The following is a 24,263-nucleotide window of genomic DNA, read 5'->3' as shown; positions in this document are numbered from 1 at the left end:
ACTCTGCACTCGCTGGACGTAGCTACAGCGCTGAAGTTCTACGTGGACCGCACAAAGAGTTTACGGAAGACATCACAGCTGTTTGTGAACTTTGGGACTGTGAATCAAGGGAAGGCTCTCTCAAAGGCTTCCATTTCCAGATGGCTCTCCTGCTGCATCATGCATTGTCACTGGTTGGCAAACCGACCGCTGCCCGGCCGTCTGAGAGCCCATTCGACCAAAGCGATCGCTGCTACCACGGCGTTCCTGTCTGGTGTGCCCCTGCTGGACATCTGCAGGGCTGCGACGTGGAGGTCGACGCACACCTTCACAAGATTCTACTGCGTCGATCGGGACTCCAGGGAGGAGTCCAGGGTCGGCCAAGCAGTGCTGCGCAACCTGTTCGCCTAAGGTAAGCCTGGTGAGGATGTAAGAGTTTGCACGTAGTGCAAGTGAGATGATATAATCAACTGTAAACACCAACCAGAAAAAAAAAAAAATATATATATATATATATATATATATATATAAATATATATATATATTCACTAAAAAAACTTTGTTAAGGGGACGTTATGGTTAAGTAGCGCTACTAAAAACCTGTGAAATTCACTAAAAAAACTTTACAAACATGACATGGTTCAAAGTAAAACCGAAAAAACCCTGAAATTCGCCAGTTATGGTAGGCTAAGCAACCATACCTGCCCGCACCACTGTGCGTTGACAAGACTAGCACCTAGGACATCAAAGATGACATCACAAATGTCATTGATGACATCACAGATGACATCACATGTGCATGTACTTTTCATGAAAAGTCTGCACAAGGGAGTCTTATTATAATGTTGATAAAAAAACTGTCAAGGATCATTGGAATAGATGATATGAGCTATGTGGTGCATTAAGCAACGCATTGACATAAATAGCATTATATTATGAAGTTCTTTACAGTATAATAATGTGCTCATGTATAGACATAAACATTGTGTGCAGCATACATGATGGAGGTGCAATATTCATAATCTTCCCATGTTAAATAGTGAAATGGTAAATGCTTTCTTATTAGAGTTTTGTGTACTGTGCAACAGGTTATAAGTAGCTAATGAAACCCACTTCCTATATGTCATTATTACAGACAAAACACAAAGACATAACAACAAATACAAATATGAGTATATATAGTGAAAGTGAAGTACGCAAAAAAGTAGCAGTAGAACCAGAAATTGTTCATAACCTACCTGATTATTTTTATGCACAGAAATGATTGTTCTGCTTCAAACCTTCTACTTCCCTCTGAATAACTATCACATGATGTGACTGCACTCTAAAGAGAGTAATGCGAATACAAATATGAGCATATCCACAGAATGTACAGTAATAACAAAAACAGCAGACCATTAAGAAAGTGTTGATAACCTTACTGATTGTCTTCATACACAGAAAGCATTGGTATCTTTCAAGTGTGTACTCTTCCTATGTATATGTTTCATATGCTAAGAGTGAACCCCAAATGAATAACTGTAAGAACATATTTGAAGTGTAAGTCTACAAATATAGTACTTTTCGATTTTTTTGTTCCTAAGTATTACTGGCTAAAATATATCACTAAAGGAAAAAAGAGGGAGCCAGACATGTGTTGTCATCAATGACATTTGTGATGTCATCTTTGATGTCCTGGGCGTTAGTCTTAGCAATGCACATAGGTGGCGCGAGTTATGGTTGCTTAGCTTACCATAACTAGCAAATGTCAAGGGTTTTTCGGTTTTACTTTGAACCATAACATCCCTTTAACAAAGTTTTTTTACTGAATATACATGTATATATATTTCTGAGGCTTGTGGAATCTGTGCATAGGCCGACATCTAGTCGAAGCTGCAGAGTATTACAGTTTGTTTTTCGAAACTCGAAAATAGGCATCGACACAGGCTTGCCAGTAATACTATCCCTAGTGTGACGTCCACTGTACCCATGATCCCTCACGCGTATAGGACCCTCAGATTGCTTTTTTCCGCCATACTGGTCGGAAGCATTGCGTGGAATTCCCTGGCTTTCAGCCATTTTGCAAAAAATCAATATTCATTTCCCCGTTCTTTCACTCCCACGTTGAGACATCGAAGATTGACGCCGGTCAAAAGAACAAACAACCGTCGAGAGCCGCACGATGGACTTTGGGCCTCGGAAGGCCTCTGGCCTTGGCCCGGGCCTTGGAAGGCCTCTGGCCTCGGCGCTCAACTAGGGAGAGTGGGGGGTGGAAACATACTCTACACTCTTATTATTTCCTACACACACTAGCCCGCTGCCATAGGTGCATATGGAGAGCACTCCATTGAAATTTTGCCCCAAGTGCAACCACAAGTATCCTTGGGTTGACAAACACGCCACCTGTAACCTCTGTTTACCGAGGGATCACCCCGAGGCGAACTGCAGAGCGTGTAGCCTGTTCAAGCCGAAAACACTAAAGGACCGCTCGACCAAACGTTGGGCCCACCACGCCAGGCAACTCGAGGCCATGGAAGCGGAGGGTGCCTTCAGTGATGGCAGCAACGCCGTACTTTCAAACGGCGCGGGCACAGAGGTGCCGAAAGACACCCAAGCGCAAGTCCCCGACCTCGGAAGATTGTCCGGCAGGGCAGTTATGGGGAACACACCCGGCGACACGAGTGCTACCCACACCACTACTACACATAAACACTCTAAGTCCATACGAGACTCGACACGCGTGTCGAGTTCTCAGAAAGAGGCACAAAGAGAGCGGTCCACGGAATCGGTGTCCTCTGGGCGTTCCAGGTTGAGATCGCCGCACGACACAAGGCAACCGTCCACAGTTGCCAAGAGTGCCTCAGTCCCCAAAGTCACAGAGGTACGTTCGTCAAAAGACAAATCCGATCTCCACCCCCAGGCCGCAAACCAGAAGTTGGCTGCGACAGCCCGTTCGGCGTCTGCCTCCGAGTCCCGACGTGCACACTCTAAAGAAAGAGACAGTACCCCCGAATATCGACGCCAGGCATCAGAAAGCTCAGAGAAGGTGAAAACACCAGGGAAACACTCTTCTACTCATGGGGAAGGGGGTAAACAGCAGAAGAAGCTCTCTCTCTCTCTTCTTCTGCACCACAGATACTTAAGGATAGTCAGAAGTCTTCAGATAAGCAAAAATCCAAGACCCTTGTCCCTGCCCCCAAGTCCAAACTTGTTCCTCCTACTCCTCACGATATGGGAATAGAAGGGGAACCCTCTCAGGGAATGGTCATTCCCAGCTTCCCTGGCTGACTTTTACTCTAAGAACCCAGAACATTTCCTCAGTTATACCCCAGACAATGCTACTCCTTCAGGATCCAAGGACCCTCAGCCCCCTAGTAAGAAACCCCGATTTGAGACTCCAACTCAGGGACTGTTTTCAGACGCTTTTTACATCCAACCTTACCAACAGTATGGTGAGGATCCACAACAGTACGATGAGGATCCATACTTAGCAATGTTGGACGACCAAACGGGGGTGGATTATTATGGAGATGACGAGGGCCAGGATAGGTAGGAGGAAGACGTTGCAGAGGTCTACAGGTTAGACTCTCCTGTTCACAAAGAACCTCAGGTTACCGACTCTCCAGTAGATAACCAGCCCCTCCTAAATGAGGTCTTGGCTAGGGCTGCAGAGCACTTCCGCATAGACACTCATGGGGCGCAGGAAGAGAGGGACTTTGCAGAAGAACTAGTAGGAGAGAAAAGACCCATTGCTCAAGCCATCCCAATTCTCAAGTCCATCCAACGGAGAATCGATTTTTCCCTTCTCACTCCTAGTCTCACTAGGGCCGTAAACCCCTGAATCGAGAAATTGTTCAGGGCCGCCCAGTCAGACCCCCTTTACATAAGGGGTCAACTGAAGCCCGACTCCTGGGTAATTACAAACACCAGAAAGAGAGCAGGGACACCTCTATCATCATCTGAGGCTCCCCCAGGCAAGGAGAGCAAGAGAATTTACGGGTTGGGAAGGAAGGTAGCCTCCACTTCCGCTTACCAGGTAAGGATTGCCAACACCACCACTCTGCTGGCAAGTTACAATTGCCACCAGTGGGAGCAGGTAGCTGCCCTCAATGACTCCACACCGGAACCACTAAAGGGTCAGTTGGCCCAGATTGCATCGGAGGGAAGAGCCGTGTCCGGTTGCATCCTTAAGGCAACCTTTGACATCGCATATAACGCTGGCCGGCTCACAGCACTGTCATTAAGAGTCATGCTTGGTTAAGACAGTCGGGGTTTAAACCTGAGACCCAGGCATTCCCAATTGACATGCCGGTGGAACCTAATCTTCTGTTTGGCAAAGCGGTAGAGGACGCATTAAAAACTGCCAAAGACGAATATGATACTCTGAAGTCCCTGGGACAATTGACAAATAAGCCCCCTAATCAAAGAGGGAATAGTAATTTTCATCACCCACGCGGACAAAATTCCCAAAGGGGCTCCAATTATACACAGGGACAGGGTACATCATGGGGTAACAACCAGCAGACTACCCAGAGTTACGGCAGAGGAAACAAAAGGAGCCGTGGCAGAGGTAGAGGCAGCCCCAGCAGAGGCGGTAAGCCTCCTGCAAAGCAGTGACGTTCCGCTCAGAGTCCCTTCTCACGCATCCCCAGTAGGGGGGCGCATTTCCAACTTCACCCAAGCATGGGAAGGGATCACATCGGACAAATGGGTGCCGTCCACAGTGTCCGCATTTACTGCATCGAACTGCTCTAGCGCCCCCGAAACCACCCTCCACGACAAAGAATACATTCCTTGGACCACCAAAAGATCCTCCTCGAGGAGATTGCCAATCTTCTAGCAAAGGATGCAATAGAACTCGTCCCCGGCAACCAGGTAAACCAGGGTATTTATTCAACTTACTTCCTTGTGCCCAAGAAAGATTTGACAATGCGCTCAGTATTAGACTTACGCCCTGCAAACAAGTATGTCAAGCCCCAGAAATTTCGCATGACTACTCTGCAAGAGGTAATCCCCCTCCTAGAAAGGGGGGATTACATGGCAACATTGGACATGAAATATGCCTATTTTCATATTTCCATGTTCCCAGTGCACAGAAGATTCTTGCGCTTCAAGGTGAACAGTCAGCACTACCAGCTCAAGGTGCTGCCCTTCAGTATAGCCTTGGCTCCAAGGGTATTCACCAAGGTACTGGTGGTGGTGGCGGCACACCTACGCAGGGAGACAATCCCAGTGTACCCTTACCTGGACGACTGGCTCATTACGGGGGAAACCCCAGTAATTTGCAGATCAAACATTCAAAGAACGATCGACGTCCTCTTCAAATTGGGTTTCTCCATAAACGAGAGAAAATCAAGCCTGGTACCAAGCACCTCCAAGCAGTTCCTAGGAGCTGTCCTAAACACCCAAGAGGGGTTGGCCTTTCCATCAGAGGAAAGAAATCGGAATCTACTACTGCAAATTCCTGTATATCAGTCCGGTCGCCATATAAGGGTGCGCAAAGCGATGCGTTTGCTAGGCATGATGGCGTCATGTATTTACCTGGTCCCCCATGCGCACCTGCGCATGCGTCCCATGCAAGAATGGTTGGCGAAACAGTGGTCTGAGGCAAGTGGTCAGTGGGACGATCTAGTGGTCATTTCACCAACACTTGTACAAAATCTTCACTGGTGGACAAGAGAGAACCTGTCAAAGGGGAAACCCTTTTACAATCCACAGGTACAAGCTGTAGTCACTACAGACGCGTCCCTGTCAGGGTGGGGAGCACACCTCCTTCACCACACAGCTCAGGGTCTCCAGTCTCACACAGTGGCCAAGAATCATATCAACATGCTAGAGCTTCTGGCAGTCTTCAGAGTGCTTCGAGCGTTCGAACCTCACCTGCTGGACCTGTCAGTACAGATCTTAACAGACAGTATGACAGTGATGTTTTACATAAACAAACAGGGAGGGACTCGTTCGCCAAATCTGTCCAGGCTTGCCCAGAAAATTTGGACATGGGCACTCAGACGGAACATTTACCTGTCATCTCAACATGTTCCAGGGGATCTCAATTCACTAGCAGACGCTTTAAGCAGAGATCCCCTCCCAGGAGAACACGAATGGTGTCTACACAGAGAAGTCGTAGAAGACATCTTCTCACAGTGGGGTTTCCCCACTATAGACCTATTTGCCACAAGCGAAAACAGGCAATGCCCAGGATTCGCATCCAGGTTCCCTCAGCCAGACTCCAAGTGGAACGCCCTGTGGATGAACTGGTCAGAGATGTTTGCCTACGCTTTTCCACCAACCCCTCTCCTGAGGAAGGTGGTCAACAAGATGCACAGGGAATCGATGACGCTCATCCTAGTTGCTCCCATGTGGGCCAGGCAACCGTGGTTCCCACACCTACGCAGACTAGCAGTGTGCAAACCCATCAGACTCCCGTGCTGGTACAACCTGCTGTCCCAGCACCCAGGTCAGACAGTGCATCCTCAACCCAGCTCAATGAACTTGGCAGCATGGCTCCTGAAGTCATACAGTTTGGACATCTCAACTTACCACAGAGATGCATGGACATCCTAAAAGAATCTAGGAAACCAAACACGAGGCACTGTTACTTTGATACATGGAAAAAATGTGTTATCTGGTGCCAGAATAGGCAAATCAACCCAGTTGATTGCACTTCTTCCAATATTGTCACATACATGCTCCACCTGCTGGATGCAGGGTTGGTATTTAACTCACTCAAGGTACACCTGGTGGCGCAGTCAGCCTACACCACCTCCCATAGCAAGGTGTCATGGTGGAAAGTACCAGTGGTTAAAACCTTCATGGAAGGGGTAAATTTCAAACGCACCACCTGGTTGGGACCTTAATGTGGTGCTTGCTACACTCATGGGCTCATCCTTTGAACCCATGCACAAAGCAAGTCTCAAGCACCTGACCTATAAGACTGCCTTCTTAGTGGCCATTACATCCATAAGAAGGGTCAGTGGAATTCAGGCTCTGTCAGTGCAGGATCCTTTCTTTACAATTCATAAGGATAAACTGGTTCTACAAACACACCCTAGGTTCTCACCTAAGTTCATTTCTAAATTCCACGTTAACCAGTCCATTGAGCTTCCGGCTTTTTTCCAAGAACCCAAAAGCTCTGCTGAGGTGAAACTACACACTCTAGATGTGCGAAGAGCGGTCCTCTACTAGACCAGGCCACTAAGGAAAACAGACCAACTGTTTGTCTCCGTAGCTACAGGCAGTGAAGGAGATCGCGTCTCTAAAGGTGCCATCTCTAAGTGGATAGTGAACTGTATCCAGCTGTGTTACTCCCTTTCTGGAAAAACTCTACCTTTTACGCCAAGAGCTCACTCTACTAGAGGCACTGGGGCCACTCTGGCTTTCATTGCAAATGTACCCCTCGATACCATTTGCAAAGCAGCTACTTGGAGCTCTATTCACACTTTTACTCAGCACTACTGCATTGACACTCATTCCAAGACAGATACTCAAGTGGGACAAGCGGTTCTAAGACATTTATTTGCTCATGACCCTTCCTACATCCCACCTACTTCTTCTAACACTGCTCGCTAATCTATGCACAGCATGTGATCTAAGCAGATTACACAAGCCTCAGAAGGGATACATTACTCACCGTAATCATATTTCTGATGCTTGTGTCTGCTTAGATTCACATGCGCCCGCCCTTCCTCCCTCTGAGAGAAGGCTCATGGATGCTTGTAGTCTTATTCTATCTATCTATCTGCTTGGATAATCTGTACTCACACTACTCCTCATGCTACCTCATGTCAGGAAAAAATACAATCTGAGGGTACTACACGCGCGGGGGATAATGGGTACAGTGGACGTCACACTAGGGATAGTATTACTGGCACACATGTGTCGACGCCCATTTTTTTATTTCGAAACTGTAATACCCCGCAGCTTCCACTAGATGTCAGCCTACGCACAGTATGTGAATCTAAGCAGATACAAGCATCAGAAATACGATTACGGTGAGTAATGTATCCCATATGGCAGTGAACAAAAACAAAGGGGCTACACATGTCATCAGTGATGTCATCAATGACATTTGTGATGCCATCTTTCATGTCCTGGGTGTTAGTGTTAGCACTGCACAGTGGTGCGGGCAGGTATGGTTGCTTAGCCTACCATAACTGGCGAATTTCAGGGGGTTTTCGGTTTTACTTTGAACCATAATGTCACGTTTGTAAAGTTTTTTGTGAATTTCACAGGTTTTTAGTACCGCAACCTAACCATAACGTTCCCTTAACAAAGGTTTTTTTTTGTGAATTTTGCGGGTTTTTAGTAGGGCAACTAAACCATACCGTCCCTCTTGCAAAGTTTTTTTGCTAAAGATGATCGGTTTACAGTAGTGCCACCTAACCATAATGTAAAGCAATTTCTGACTCATTTAAACACCTTGCGGAGAATACCACTTGACAATATGCTGGTGTACAGCACGGTAACGTGCCCCAGAATCCGTAAACACTTAACAGTAAGATGTTTGTGTCATGGACAATGTGGAAACAGATTTCATATTGATATAGGAACGTCCACCTGCAACATTTGCCTTGCCCAGACCCAACACGTATGGGTAGTTGGCCATTAACAATGTAGTGCACATTGCAAAAGTTTTAATTATCTGAAAATGACATCAGCTAAGGCCATCCATCCTCCCCAAGAAACAACAGCAGTACTGTAATGAAGGAGCATGACAAACACTGTCCCAACCTTAGAAATAACAAACGCACAATATTTTTGCACCGGCCACCCACTCCCCCATATCACTGTTTGATACGTCTTTCCTCATTTCTGTTCGCAAATGGCCTTATTAGCTGTCCTACCAAAAAAGAAAGCCATCCGTTAACAAAGTAAATGTTGCGTTAAGAACCACCTTTCACAGTAAAGGACATAGACGCAATAAGATTTGACAATAATAGTATAGATGTGCAAAGCATTAACGTGTGCTATGGAAAAATAGGATTTCTGGTTATAATCCGGGCCGCCGCGGGCCGGATTACAAAACAAAATCCTTTTTCAAGATGGCCACCATCTTAAAGGAAAGGCGGTTGTTCCATACATAGCCCCTCTTCCCTTTCCATGACAGCAAGGAAAAAGCAACAGTATGTACCGTGACGCAGAACTTGTAAATAAACATACAGTGATGTACAACGTGGTACTTTACATTTTGAAATTATACACGTGATTTTAAAAGAAAAGGTAACATTTTAGAATCTGGAAAGTACTTTTATTTAACAAACAACTGTGAGAGAACAACTGACTAATTCCATTTCCAAATAATTTGTAGCAATGAGTCTAAGGCCGACATTGAAAATGTTCATGGAGAGACACATGCAGTTAATTTCGCATACACAAAGTATGCGTTTCTGTTAAAGCACCCGCTTTGTTTGCACAGGTATTTCCAACACGGCGGTATCACCGATGCCTTACACCACCATAAATTATGGTATGTCGCTCCTTGTCGCTAGTTCAGCGTAGGGATAGAGCGGTCCTGGCCCGTCATCCCATAACATAATGGACAGGCATCCGGTCACCAGTAGTTGCATCTGGCGTGGAAAGAAGCCGTCACTCGGCATCTGGGAACCATGGCACGCACAGTACGGCAAAATGTAGCTAGGTAGAAAACGTAAGAGGAAATCTGTGTCAATACCCAACCTTTAGGAAAAAATACCAAAACAGACACAAACATTGTGGAAAGTACTACACAAATGTAAGCGGCCAAACATGACATTTAAAAGAAATATTAGAGTTGACCATGGGTACATATAATGACACCCTACAAACGCAGATAAACAGCACTCGCCGTAAGGATTAAAAAAAGGACAACTACACAGTGAGATGGTAATTCAGTTATGAAGGCAGCATGAATGGACAAGCAAGAAAGAAATTACATGTCGTAATGTTACACAAGACCAAAAAAACCTGCAAACTGGTACACAAAGCTATGTGGGCAAGCATAACATTTGAAAGAAAAAGAATTAACTGACACCGACGGTGACTCTAGTGATAGCCTGCAAACGCGAACAATGTACACTCTGTTATAGAAGGAAAATTACAACTGCACAAAAATATAATACTTCAGTTACATTGTCACAATTAGTGTACAGTCGTCAAAATTAAACTTACATCATCTTCAGAGCCTCCATTATTTTTGCCAAAGACAGACAGTGGGCCTCATTACACGGAAGGCGGTAATCCAGGGTGCTATTAGCACCCTGGACCATGCCGGTAAATTACCGGCACCGCCTTGGCGGAAAGGGGATTTACCGCCCCATTCCAAGGTTGGAGGGGCGGTAAATCCCCCTTCCGCCATTGCCCTTCCCCATTCCCATTTCTGCCCCATAGGGCTCTATGGGAATGGGGAAGGCGCTAATTACGGCACCGCAATTTTGCGGTGCCGTAATTAGCTCCGAGGTCCCTTAGCGGGTTGGTACTTAACGCCTGCAAGAAGCAGGCGTTGATTCCTCCAACCCGCAAAGGGACCTCGTAGTACGGCGGTAAGGGTTAACGGTCACCGTTGCCATTAACGGTGACCGTTAACCCTTACCGCCGTCCGTGTAATGAGGCCCAGTAAAGTGTTTGCATCAAAGAATATTCGTGAACTGATATTTCATGTTCCTTACAAGCGTTTTTAAAATATAACCTTATCAAATAGTATTTTTTTTTTCTCCAAGCTTTCATTCCTTGCGTAGCTTTTAAAGTTTCACTTTCGCACAAAGTCAAAAAACAATAGCCCCTTATGAATTGACTTGGATGCGTGGGCCTACTGAGCTCGCAACCAAAAAAGCAAATCAACTGACCTTCACTCAGAAGGCAAACACATTCTCACTTTGCAACAACATATGAGCATCCTATCATGAGAACTGCTACTCCCATACCGCGCGTAAACCACTGTTTCCATCAAACACTCCAGGTGGCCGCCTCAGATTTCAAAACATAGGACGCCAGTCCGACTTCAATATTAATCTGAAAACATTGTAACACAGAAGCAGGCATTCGTCCCCGTACATTGAGCACCAACTTCCACTTTACCGTATGAATTTGGTGGCAAGAAAACACCACTTTTTCAATTTTCTGCAGCCACGTTTCAACCCAACCTAAGTAGAGCTCACCTTTGGAAACAGTATTTCATAATTGTAACAAGTGCATTAGTGTCTTATTTTCTGTGTGTTACCGGCGATGTCCGTGTACACCAAAACATGAACAAAATATGGCGGAGGCCGCAAAGAAATCTAACGCACTTCACGCTGTTCCACAACCAATCAGTGAAAGCCCCACATGTCCACGGACATGATGCAATGGATTAACCAATCGATTTCTTGTCCGCGAAGCGACCAGGGAAGTGTGACCGCGGAGCTGACATAGATATCACTAATTTTTCCAGACCTACTTTTTCATTGTTTTAAAGAAAAGTACTGGATGGATTTTTCACCAAATTTACAAAAGCACACCTTCGGGACCAAGTCACTGCTCCTGCCGCAAATTTGATGAAAATCCGTCCAGCGGTTTGGGCTGTAGGCGTGCGCAAAGTGTTTTCCCCATTCAGTGTATGGGAAAAAAAAGACATTTTGGGACCCCCCATATAACTTTACCCCCCTGGACAAAACTTTACCAAACTTTGCAAAATAAATCAGAGTGCTCCATATACTTTTTTTGCAAAGTTTGGTGAAGATTCGTCCAGGGAGAGCGAAGTTATAAGCCACCCAAAAAGTGCTCTTTCTATGGAAACAGCAACTTAACCATAGCTACACGGCCACTACTGTGGCCGTGTAATAATGAAACATTATAACTGTAGCATGTACTCAATTTGTACCCAGGACTCTAGGCCCTGCCCGCACCTACCAGATACATAATCAAATGTATGGGTGTGATGTATGAATGTGATATCCTGCAGTACTTGTGGGCAGGGTCTACACTCTTGGGTGTATGGCCTACAGCCTGCAGCCATGCACCCAAAAGTCTACGTCCTGCCCACAACCACCACACTATATAAAACCCATGTTGGTTTATAACTTTAGAGCTTATAAGTTTGTTCTTGGGTGCATGGCCTTTGGCCATGCACCCAAGACTGCAGGCCCTCCCTCAACCACCTGAGTGATGTGCTGTAGTACGGGTGTATCTATAGGTGTGGTATGCTTCAGTGGTTGTGGCCAGAGGCTAGACTCCTAGCTGTATGTCCACAGATATTACAATGTATGGGTGTGCAGTGGCTTATACCTCCAGTGCTTATAACTTTGTTCTTGGGTGCATGGCCTTTGGCCATGCACCCAAGACTCTACACACTTCCCACAACCATCTGATCGATAAGCAATACTACAGGTGTATCCATTGCTGTGACATGCTGTGGTGGTTGTGGCCAGGGCCTACAGTCTTGGAAGTATGGCCTACGTCCTATGGCCGTTGCATCCAAGACTCTAGGCCCTGGCCACAACCACCGCAGCATGTCATAGCCATGGCGGCGTACAAATGAATAGCACACCCATAGAAAAAAATAATTTAATTACGGCATGTACTCAATTTCAATGTTCGCTAACACCACGCATGTCCTTAGAACAGTTCCAAGTTGCCTACGCACAGCACGGACTGAAATGCTACCCTTATGAGACCCCTCATTTTCTGTACTTACAAACATCCCGAACAAGGCGTGCATAGGGAATACATCATTAACACCTACCGCCTGAACAAATACAGTTTTTCCCCCATCTCTTACTGTCTGAACCTCCCCAAGCACTCTGACACAGCAAAATAGTTTTCGAAATAGCATGTTGCTGCTGGTCGCCGCTGCGCTGTCGGTGGATCCAAGATGTCTGGTGCATCCAAACAATCTGACGCAGAACACGGCTCACTGCAGCCAATCGGCAGAGACGTCGCATGTCCGCGGTCATGATGCCAGCCCCTTAGCCAATCGGTATCTTGTCCGCGGAGCGAACAGGGAAGTGTGACCCCGGAGCAGACATAGATATCACTAATTTTTTGAGACCTACTTGTTGGTCATTTTAAAGAAAAGTATGCACGGAATGTCACCAAATTTACTAAAGCACGCTTTTGGGACCAAGCCACTGCTCCTGCTGCAAATTTGATGAAAATCCGTCCAGCGGTTTGGGCTGTAGGCGTGCGCAAAATTTTTTTCCCCATTCAGTCTATGGGAAAAAAAGACATTTTGGGACGCCCCCTATAACTTTGCCCCCCCCCCCCCCCCCACCGGACCAAACTTTGCAAAAAAAATCAGAGTGCGTCATATACTTTTTTTGCAAAGTTTGGTGAGGATTAGGGAGAGCAAAGTTATAAGCCGCCAAAAAGTGCTCTTCCTATGGAAACAGCAACTTAACCATAACTACACGGCTACTACCGTGGCCGTGTAATATATATAATAGTGGATCTCAAATTGTTGTATCCTGAACAATCTGTTGCCGACTGACGCCAAAGTGAGAAAGCTGTTGAGAGCCATGTTAATAGAAGATAACTGCAATATCGATCTCATAATATTTATCCTAATGTAGAGTGGTCTGTGGACATGGCTTTCGCAAAAGCAAGCACAGGCCTAAATCACATGATGATGCTTGGATCACCACACATCATTCTGTGGTTAGAAGCAGCAAATAAACACCTGCAAAATTATTATTTCTAAATGCAGAACTCTACCCCTGAGGATAAATATTTAGAATACAATTAACAGATGGGTATTCGAGTGCCTCAGAATATAAAGATAGTGCATTCTGTGAAACCTATCACCACAAGCATGAGCACAGTAATGTCAGGAAAAGAAAATGAGGCAGATGAAGATTTTATTTTGGTGGGGCACCAATACACTTATTTCAAATGTGAACTACAGGAAGTTGAAGGGGGCGTTGAGAGAAGTGCAAATATGATTATATTGGTTGTGGTATTACACGTAAGACTGGAGTATTTATTTCAGATGTGGCAATGAATAAATGGTGGTTTGAATAAATGGTGTTTTTTTTATAAATATTGACGATGACTAATGTTACATTTTTTAAACCTATGGCATTGAAGAAACTTGGTTAAGAACATAATGGGATAATTATTGCAAAAATAGCAAATCTGGAGGTGAGGGTTTCCAAGGTAATGGTTGTTAGAGCCCAGTTCTCAGTTCTCATCAACATTACCACCCAACAGAAATGTTGCAATGACTGAAAGAGATTTAAACATTTACACTGCTTTCCAGCACTTACTAAATATAAGGGCTTATAGTTGTGCATTACAATATTAATTTCAGAGGAAGGAGCGCGCTTCTGTTAGAAATGCTGTACACATGTAAAAGAACGGCGGGCAGAGCAATCCCAACAGAGGTTCCTTAAAAACAGATAATTGTGATTAGTAGAAATGATATGGCTTAGGTGGTGGAGGTGGGAACAGTTGAGAACATAGATTGAGGACAAGGCTGACCGGTAAAATGCTATATGCACTATTAATGCATGATGTGTAATTGTTAAACCCATCATAATTGCTCTTTATATTCTGATAATGTTATTGTTTTACAAATCTCCCACCAGGCTGTCAATGGTATTTAATAGCAAAGGCCTACATTCCATCTTGCTCACAAACCAAACACCCATTAAAATATTGTAAATGTTGCTCATTCATGTCTTAAAAATGCAATTGTAAGCTGGGTTGTTGCTAGGTCTGGAAAAGATCCGGGGCTACACTAATGTCGGGGCTGTCGCGACTCCGGGCTAGCCAGCCTTTTGGTTGTAGCTTCTGAGCTTCAATCCGGGGCTACAAGTAAAAGTCCCAGGGCTATAGGCCCTTAGCTCCCCGCTAAAAATGCCCCTGATTGTAAGGAATGTGATTCGTTGTAGGAACTCTTGTTTTTGTTTATGATCTTTAAACTCGGCAGGTGCTAATTCTTTTATCACATTCAACAGGTAAAGTACGGATAATATTATGCAGGGTGACTAGCTGCTTATTTGTCACTCAGCAGTGCACAAATTAGTGTTTTTTAAGGTCATCATATAATCGGTGTTCGGTTTGATGTTCACATGAGCACAATATCCTGAGATGTGACTTGTTATCTTCTGTGAGTAACTATGATCTGGCCTTTTTTTCTTTGCAGCACCTTAAATTCAAGGAGACAAATCTCACTATGCTGCAACAGTTCAATGCATTGGCTCAGGTTCGTAGACTCGAACAGCTAACTGTGGATCCTCAAGGAAACCCGGTTGTGAATTTCACCCTGTGGAAATATTATGTGCTATTCAGGTTGAATCACTTCAGTCTACAAAAAATAAATCAAACAGAGGTAGGTTGTTGGAATTTTTGTTTCTAAAATATATGGTGATTCTGATTTAGCAACTTAATTTCAAGCACGCATCTTCAAGCAGCACAATATTTTAGCTAAGAAGGTCTTGCAACGTAAAGGTCTTTATCTACATGATGTGCCACTTGTCACAAAGTGAACTTAATCAAAAAAGCATCTGATGCCAAACTCTTTCTTCACAGCTTTCTTACAGGAAGTTTTTAAAATATATGGAACTCTTGAGCAGAATATGAAAACAGAAAATAGGCTCAATTCTCCGCGAGCACTTGCTCTCTCCCAAAGGCTACTCGTTTCTCGTCCCTCCCTTCCTCCTTCACTGAGTTGGGCAAGGCGGCACTGGATATTGTATCTGGGCTAGCAATTTCAAAACAGAATGTCAAAGCAACAGAATGTTCTTCAGCAACTCCTTAAGCCCAAGTCCCCTCCGTTGGATGTACTAACAAGGTGTCAGGTAGACTTTAAAAAAGGTATTTTATTCTCTTGTTGATTCTCGTGGCCTCCACCACTGCTCAGTTTCCGTGCGAGGTTCTTCTGCTGGAATCTTCCTGTTTTCTTATCGTCTAGGTAGGTTTGAGTACGATGAGGGGTCTTCCTCCCGTGGTCAGTTTGGTAAATAGTATCCCTCGCTTCATGGATTCGGGCCAAAATGCTGATTTGGAAGCAATCCCTCAGAAGGGCCCAGAGACTTTGTCAAATAGGAGGCTGTGAAACCCTAAAACCACCAAAGCCGGTGCATCATTGTATGGCCTGCCACAGAGGATAGCTTGGCATTACATTCGTTCAGATGTTTCCACTCCTCAAACTCAATTGGCAATCAACTAAACAATACCATTATTTAGATGTGCCTGTAATGAAAGTTGTGTTGTAAACATTTTATATGATGCTCCACTGGCAGTAATTAGCAGTAATTGATGAGGACACAAATTAAAGTTGCATTCCATTTCGGATGGCAAGACAACCATAAAACGTGCTTAGAGTAGCGTTAAACATTCCCAATAGAGAGCACATATCAGAAACTAGAAAGCAACACAAATGGCTCTCGATACATGATAAAATTGACCTTAAAACTATCTGCCTCACTCATAAAGCGCTTAACCACCAAGCCCCCCCTATCTCACAGACAAGTTCACATGGAAAGTGCCCAACAGAACCACCAGATCATCCAATAGACCTTGGCCCTCATTACGACCCTGGCGGAAATCGCGGTGCTAAATGCACCGCGGAGCACGGCGGAAAGCTGCCGATAGCGCCATGGAGGTTGGCGGATTTTCCGCCCCATGCCGACCTTGGCGGGGCGGTAAATCCCCATTCCCCATTTTACCCTTCCCCATTCCCATTTTTGCCCCATAGGGTATAATGGGAGTGGGGAAGGCGTTAATTGCGCCACCGCAAAATACGGTGGCGTAATTAACATCAAGGTCCCGTAGCGCCATGGATTTCTCCGCCCGGAAAAACCAGGCGGAAAACGTTCCATGGCGCTACGGGAACTCGTAGTAGGGCGGACGGGTCCGCCGCGAATAACGCTGGCGTAAACCCACTCCGCCAGGGTCGTAATGAGGGCCCTTGTCTGGTAGTGCCTAGATTTTATCTAAAAAGAACCGGTGGCACGAGCTTCCTGGTATTAGCCGCCCAGCTATGGAACTCCCTCCCTCAGAATATTCAAATGATTCAAGATTTTAACAAATTCAGAAACCATGTTATCACTTGGCTACTCAACAAAATATAATTACCATAGCTTTAAATACCAGTGACCTCTGATGGTCTGCACATTTTGCTTAGACATGTTGCCCTGTACTTTTGCCTTGACCGTTTAACGCTCTGATTGTATGAAATGTATAATATGTATATTTCACTACTGTTGTTATTTTACTGTGACTGCTCTTTGTAACCTTATTGTCCTAACAGCGCCCAATTACCTTTGGGTCAGGTGCGCTTTATAAATAAAATAAACAAATAAACAAAACAAACAAACAAACATATTTGATCATGGACTGAACGTTGAAAGTTACAGATGATACAGAAATATATGTAGTCTCAGTCGAGTGAAGAATCAGAAAATCAGCAATTTACTGTGTTGAAGCAGTGACAGTTGGCAGAGAGGCACAGGGCTGTCACAAGATGTGGCGAGACCGGGAGTAAAATGTTTGTTGAGGCCCCCTTATCACTTTCTGCACTGGGCCAGCAGCGACACGAGCAATGTTATGTTTATGTACTGAAGACAAGTTCTTTCTAGACTAACTTTTCTGTCATATGCATAAATATACATAGGATGGCATGACGGCATGTGGTGTGTGACGCCAGCATTAAGGAGCGCCCTACCCCTCTGTCCGCATTAAAACACACATCATACACAGTGCCACGTAGTTAATGTTTAGTGGCAGCAGATTTATTTTTGAACTGAAGAGGCTTGAATGTTTGGCATTTACAGAGCCCCGAAATTGTTTTGAAACAAATTAAAATGGTGCTTTTTTATCTTTGGAAAAATTGGCTTACAAAGCCATAGGGGCTCATGAAGCGATTGCGGGTAAACCGCGGTTGTACTAGCGGATTACCGGCAATCTCATCTTGCCGTTTCCACTGCCCGATATCCTAGTATTACCATGATATTACTTATTACTGGCGGCGGAGTACGGTAGGTTCGGACTCCATGGGATGGGAACCACTGAGGCACCGGCTTCAGTGAATTATCTGCCGGTAGGGGCCTAAACTACCGGCAGTTCCGGTCTGCCGGTAGTTCATTGCCCCTACCAGCAGACTCGGAATATGCCGGTTCAGAAAAGGTACCAGTACACGTTGTTACTGGCACCTTTTTCTGGACAGGCATACTCGTAATGAGCCCAATAGAGTTAACAATTGGTTTTGTATGGCAGCAGATGGAAAAATCCCAATAGATGTAAGGCACGAATCGTGCACAGGATTATTTTCCTTTGCATTTCATGCCGTTTTTGCCCACAACATATGCCAGTATGTGCGTTCAGTGTCTGGGATATAGCCCTCGGCAGGCTGGTGGCTCTCTCCCTTTCTCTGGTCTTTGGGAGTGTCTGGGATACAGCCCTCATAAGACTGCTGGCTCTCGCTCCTTTGGTCTGTGCCAGTATCTAAGATGTACACCTTTCTGGTGATCGTTGCACTTTATAAACACACACACAACATAACATAGACCTCAAATTAGAGACGGAAAGAGTTATATTATTAACATATTAACCCTCTGTCCATGGTCTTTCCCAAAGCTAATTTCCAAACCCTTGGTTAAATAAGTGAAAATGTATAGTGCTTAATTCTGGTCTTCAGTTTATGACACATTGTTTCTTCTTGGGGCTAGGTTCACGCTCAATAAATACTCCAAAATAATTATTGCCAAAACTTTGAAAAGCTCAAAAATGTGTTAGATAAGGGAACATAGACGCTTTCAGATTCATTGATTTTCCAGGGATCTGCAATTAGGCCTTGTAGGATTTTGGACTTGGATTTGTAGATTGCACAATAAAGAATGTAACTGTCCAATCTAAAACAAGATTAGCTAATCTAGTCCAGATTTTATCAGATATTACTGGGAATTGTAGTTGTTAGTAACTCAGTTGAAATGCAGGAGTACCATTCCTACAATCCAGTGGAAAACCTCTGGGCTGGATGATGAACTGAATTCTAACATGTGACAACTATGCTTCAACTGAAAATTGCTTAGTCTTTCACTTGGAACTAATACATCTGAAACTGAGGCTAAATACATCGAAAAGGAGCTTGTGAGTGTCAGAAGGCTGTCACGTTACGCACAAGTTAATGCAAGTTAAGTGCACCTGTTCTCACTGGTGGTTGAGTGTACTCGGTGGAACAGCCTGAGAGGGAGGCAGGGAGGGGCAGGATGCTATCGCTCCCTGAGGCCCTTCCACATGTCTCTCCATCCGCATACTGCCAGGTTGGCAGGGCTTGGTTCTGGAACAGCAAGCTCTTTGGACTCATTTGTCGCTTGCATTGGACCTAGAGGTCGGGAAAGAAGATATAAATTCTGCACATTTTTGCAAACTGCAACATAAGCACAGACTGCCTGCCTTGGTGTACTTTGCAGCACGTTGTGTCCTGCCCAGCCTGGACCTCATGTAGGCTGTATCATATTTCAGGGCATGCCCGAGCTGAGAGCTAAGCCAAGCCAATAAAGAACACGGGTGGACTGTGCTGCCTTCCACTCGGGTGCAGGGTGTGCACTGGGAGGCGCCTCCCAAGAGCGAGGCCTGGGGCAGATTGTCTCCTCTGTCCTCCCACATCCCTCCACCCCCCTCGTGACTACCCTGTCGAGGCACAGCATGAATGTTTGGTAGGAAGATATAATTGATCTGGTAAATTAAAATGAAAAAACGATCTAAAGAAATATGTGATATTAATTTGTCCTGCCCGTTTTCTCACTTTCCCATTCTGTATTTATTCCATTTCTTTTCTTTTTACGTTATTTTCGTATTCTTATATTGCCTTTGCTACAAAAAAAAAGTTTGCGTTAATTTGTAACCTTTAATTTTCTATATCTAGTTAGTTAATATTGTTTTATTTTTCAAAGAACGTTTACCTTATGTGCTGCTCCTGTTTTACAGAACATTTTAGCGCATTAATACTTTACAATTGTTAATCATCAATTCAAAACAGACAATAATACATAAACTTTGACCTTAGTGGTGTAACCAAATGAATAGAATCTTTTGTTAAGCAATAAACCCCGAGCTGGAGTGCCATTACCGCGTCAGGTAATGCCCCGGGGCCATAGTTACAGAGCAAGCCACCCGCACTGAAGCGGAAGGTAAGTGAGGAGGGGGCGAAATGTGTGGAAAAGGGGTGTGGGTGTGGGTGATGTGATGCAGGGGTGCAGAGGAAGCGCACTTACCTGGCAAGGCGGAGAGGGAAGGTGGCGGCCTCCCACTCGAAGGAGGCTCAGAGCGGGGGCTGTTCTGTGTGGTTAAACCCCCACACTACAAGCCTCTGAATTGGCAGGGAGGCCATCTCCTTCCCCTCCTCTGGGGTACTAATATGAGTTAAAACATCACAATATTTTCAAATAAGCTTGTTAAAGGCTCAACAGTAGTTTCATAAGAAGAAAGACATGCCAGACCAATGACCAGGGAAATTAATTTATGCTAAGTGTCAGATACCATTCACTTGCAATTTGAAAAAGGCTTTGATACTGGTCACAAATTCTGTACTTGCTAATGTGAACAGCCGCCGGATTGAATTCAGGCTGATGGAGTGGGCTAGGACCATTGGGAGTGGCAGTAGACCAAGAGTGCTTGTATATGGAGCCTACTGTGAAGAGATGCAGAGGCTACATTCAAATGCAATGCAGAAAGATGAAGAGTGTACTGCAAACGAGCAGGAATAACAGATGGCAATTAAACTGTACAGGTTTCTGTGTGTGTAACGGTTGGGCATAACTCCATCATCCATCTGCTAAGTCGCACTGTCATGTCCACAATACTAATGCTCGCGTCATGGAGGAAACGGGTGATTGAGATGTAGCAGTGGGTCAAGTCCTCCCAGTGCTCAAGAGAGCAGACAAAGGTGAGCAGCTGAATCACAAACGTAAGAAGAATAGAAAGTATGCGTGGAGAGCCCGAAAGCTGAGCATGTACTTAAACCACTACAGGAAAAGATGTTTAAAGTAAACTAAAAATTGTTAATGGGTGTCCAAATAACTGTCCAAAAGTAAAAGTCCAAAAGCTGTATTAACAAAAATAAATTTGTCAGTGTGTGGCAAGTGGTCTTCATCCCAGTGTCTTTGTTTCCACTCAAATATCTATTGTCAGTTTCTGAATGTCAATTTCGCCATCCATCTTTGAACCAATGCTTAACTGCGCCTTACTCTTGACAAGCTACTTTATTATTTCAGTGGCTATCAATTTACTTTTTTAGCAATTCTGACCATGATCGGATCCACAATGAGGCTATCAAACTTAATGTGGAGATCAAATGCATTGTGGAATTATATCAAAGTTGGGATTTCACTGAAATCTGGAGACCTCTCCCTCAGTCAAGGAGCAACCACTCTTTCTTCTGGAACTTATAGCACCCTTCCTCTGAACTTCGTACCATATTCTACTGTAGGTATTATCTTGCATACATAAGGTGCTTCAAGATCAATACAGTGCCTGTGTTAGATTGATTTGCACATATTAACTCTGTCCTTTTTGTAGATTTGACAAATGGTCAGAAACAAGGTGTTTTATTGATACAAGATAATTAATGCTTTTGATTTTTAGATTTTTACATTTTTTAGATTTGAATAACCCCCAGGGCCAGGAGGATAGCTCATGGGCAACATGTTTGTCTTGGAAGCAAGACAACACAGAGCAATGCAGGTTCGAATCCCTGTCTCGCACTTTGCAACTCCTCTATTAAGCAGGTTATAAGAGGAGGGAAGGATAGCTCAGGGGCAACACGTTTGTCTTGGACGCAGGAAATTGCAGAGCAACACAGGTTCAAATCCTGATCCCGTGCTTAGAAACCACTTGCTGGTATTAAGCGTGTTATAAAAAATAATTATAATTATGAGAATTACTTAAGTCTCTGCCTTAAGTTGATATATTTTCTTTTGGTGTTTCTTCAAAGCACAAGAAATAGCACAAACCAGCATACACCTGGCTTCCACTAGGCCCAGCTGACCCCCAAGATGAGCCAGATAAAACTGTAAAGAAAACCATGAATGCCTTCTTTCAAATATTGATTGAGGGAATTGCATTGATATGGAGCCTGTCCATCAATTAAAGGGGAAAATGTACCTATTATCTCTAAAAAAAGAAATAAATGAAAGTACATTGTGCTATCAATTATTCAGTGGGAAGCGGGATCGATGGCTAAGGTTCAAGCTCTCAGGCTGCACTCTTTCCTGTATTTCCTTGCACGCAATGGCCACAATGCTTATGTTGAGGAATGCCACTAAATAGTCAATTTCAGAGGACCCGTCGACTTGATAGAACATTTTATCATTGGAACGTGTTTTGACATTTGGAGCTCTTGTTTGGAAACAAGCCTCTTATCAAGTCAAAATGGATGATATGCCATCTATAGACCGATTCAAGATCCCATTCAACTCATGGTCAGAAGTAGATGGTAACAGCTCCCCCTTCCTTCCTTCCTCTACTCCTGAAGGGAGAGGCTGAGGTCAAGTCCATCCCTACTATCAACTAAATATGGACAGGGTCATAAGCTAGTCTAGAGTTTGGAAATGTAAATACTTCATTTGATTTGAGAACTAATAGACAATAAATCACATCCTTAATTCATGTGTTCAAGGAAGAAGTTCAAAAAAAGATTTCTTGGCCTCTAACCCTGGTCTTCCTATCGCCGACACCTACTCCAATGATTCCTCCAGACAGACCCTCATCGACATCCTCTTTGTCATTCCTTCGCCAGATCTATGGACTCCTCATATGATCTCTGTGCTCTGTCCTATCTCCTCCTCTCCCATTTATGGTGGCACTCTCTGGGAAGTTCTCATGGCTTCCTTCGACTCCTCTGAAGTCATCATTAATGTCTACCTAAATGGCACTGTCATGGTCCAATGCCCTCAGGCCAATCTCCTCCTCTTTGATAGGTGCTTCCACATCAATTTCCTCTCATCTCTTGCTGTTCCCTCCTCTCCCCCCTTGGCTACCTTGCCCTCTCTCCTCCTCCACCTCTGAACCTCCTAGGGCTCTTTCTCCTCGGCAGGGCATACGTCTGATCTGTACCCCTCCCCGGAAGGTCTTTAAGGCTGGCAACCTTCTTCATATTGCCACTCTCGCTCTGCTGTCAAACACTCCTCTGACATCTGCCACCTCCTTGAAGAACTAGACCTTGATGTCCTTGGTCTTACTGAGACATGGTTCACGGCCTGCTCTGTTACAAGCTTTGACACTCTCATCCCTGATGGCTACAAGATCCTCTCCACACCCAGATCCTCCCAGTCCGGTGGGGGGGTAGCCCTGATCTTTCCTGAGTGGACTCCTGCCTCTATCATTCCCACTTTGACCTACTCCTCTCTTGAATGCCTTGTCTGTAGGCTTTCTCTCTCGCCTACCCATTCTCTTACTGTGGCTAACTTCTACCGGCCTCCTGGTCAAATCACCTCATTTCTCTCTGAGTGGGCGGACCTCTCCTCCTCCCTCCTGGCCTCTACCACTCAACTCCTCCTCCTTGGTGACCTCAATATACATTTAGACTCTTCTTGTTCCTCCTCTGTACTCTTCCGTGACCTCTGCGACTTCCTCTCCCTGTCTATCCTCCCCTCTGGCCCGAAACACTCTGCAGTGCACACACTAGATGTCTTGATCTCCTCTGACCTCCCCCTTTCCATCCCTCTGACCACTCCTGTCCTGGAGCATCACTCCCTTCTCTCCTCTCATCTCTCCCTCTCTTTCCCCCAAGCCAAGCCTACCCCAATACTGCAACCTACCTTCTCGGACATCCAGCCCATGAAGCGTGTGTCAGTTGAGACTTTTGCTGCCACTTTCTCTCCTCCCCTCTACCTCTGGCTGTCTCACATCCTGACACAGCCCTGTCTCTGCTCTACTCTTCAATTTCTGATACTCTTGATGCTCTTGCCCCTGTCATGAGGATCAGTTTGAAGTCCAAAGCCAAGCGCAATTCCTGGTATGACTCTGACCTATCTACAATTAAACGTAAGTCTAGGGCAGCTGAGAGGAAATGGAGGGCTTCCTGTTCATCCTCTGACAAACTGGCCTGTCGCCTGCTACAAAGGCAATACCGACTTGCCATCCTCACCAAGAAGAGAGTCCACATTGAAGCATGTGTCTCTGCGGCATCTAACAAATCGACCGAACTATTATTAGGGGAGGGCTTCCTGTTCATCCTCTGACAAACTGGCCTGTCGCCTGCTACAAAGGCAATACCGACTTGCCATCCTCACCAAGAAGAGAGTCCACATTGAAGCATGTGTCTCTGCGGCATCTAACAAATCGACCGAACTATTTAAAATCTGCAAGGAGCGGGCCAACCCTGCTGCAGTCTCTACCCCTCCTGTTGCCTC

At 44.9% G+C, this 24,263-nt stretch overlaps 1 protein-coding gene across 1 annotated transcript in view; it reads left to right on the top strand.

Annotated features, from left to right (window-relative positions):
• The window catches only part of LRRC49 (leucine rich repeat containing 49), a 1,414,487-nt gene that overhangs the window by 1,317,671 nt on the left and 72,553 nt on the right, over window positions 1-24,263 (top strand). The window contains exon 14 of the mRNA XM_069624757.1: window positions 15,053-15,238. Coding sequence (XP_069480858.1) covers window positions 15,053-15,238 — 186 coding nt within the window. The remainder of the gene's footprint in view (window positions 1-15,052; window positions 15,239-24,263) is intronic.

The sequence above is a fragment of the Ambystoma mexicanum genome, chromosome 11 (genome assembly GCF_040938575.1).
Source record: "Ambystoma mexicanum isolate Mex_15411 chromosome 11, UKY_AmexF1_1, whole genome shotgun sequence".
In the NCBI taxonomy this organism is placed as follows: domain Eukaryota; kingdom Metazoa; phylum Chordata; class Amphibia; order Caudata; family Ambystomatidae; genus Ambystoma; species Ambystoma mexicanum.
This window is presented reverse-complemented; position numbering and strand designations above follow the sequence as displayed.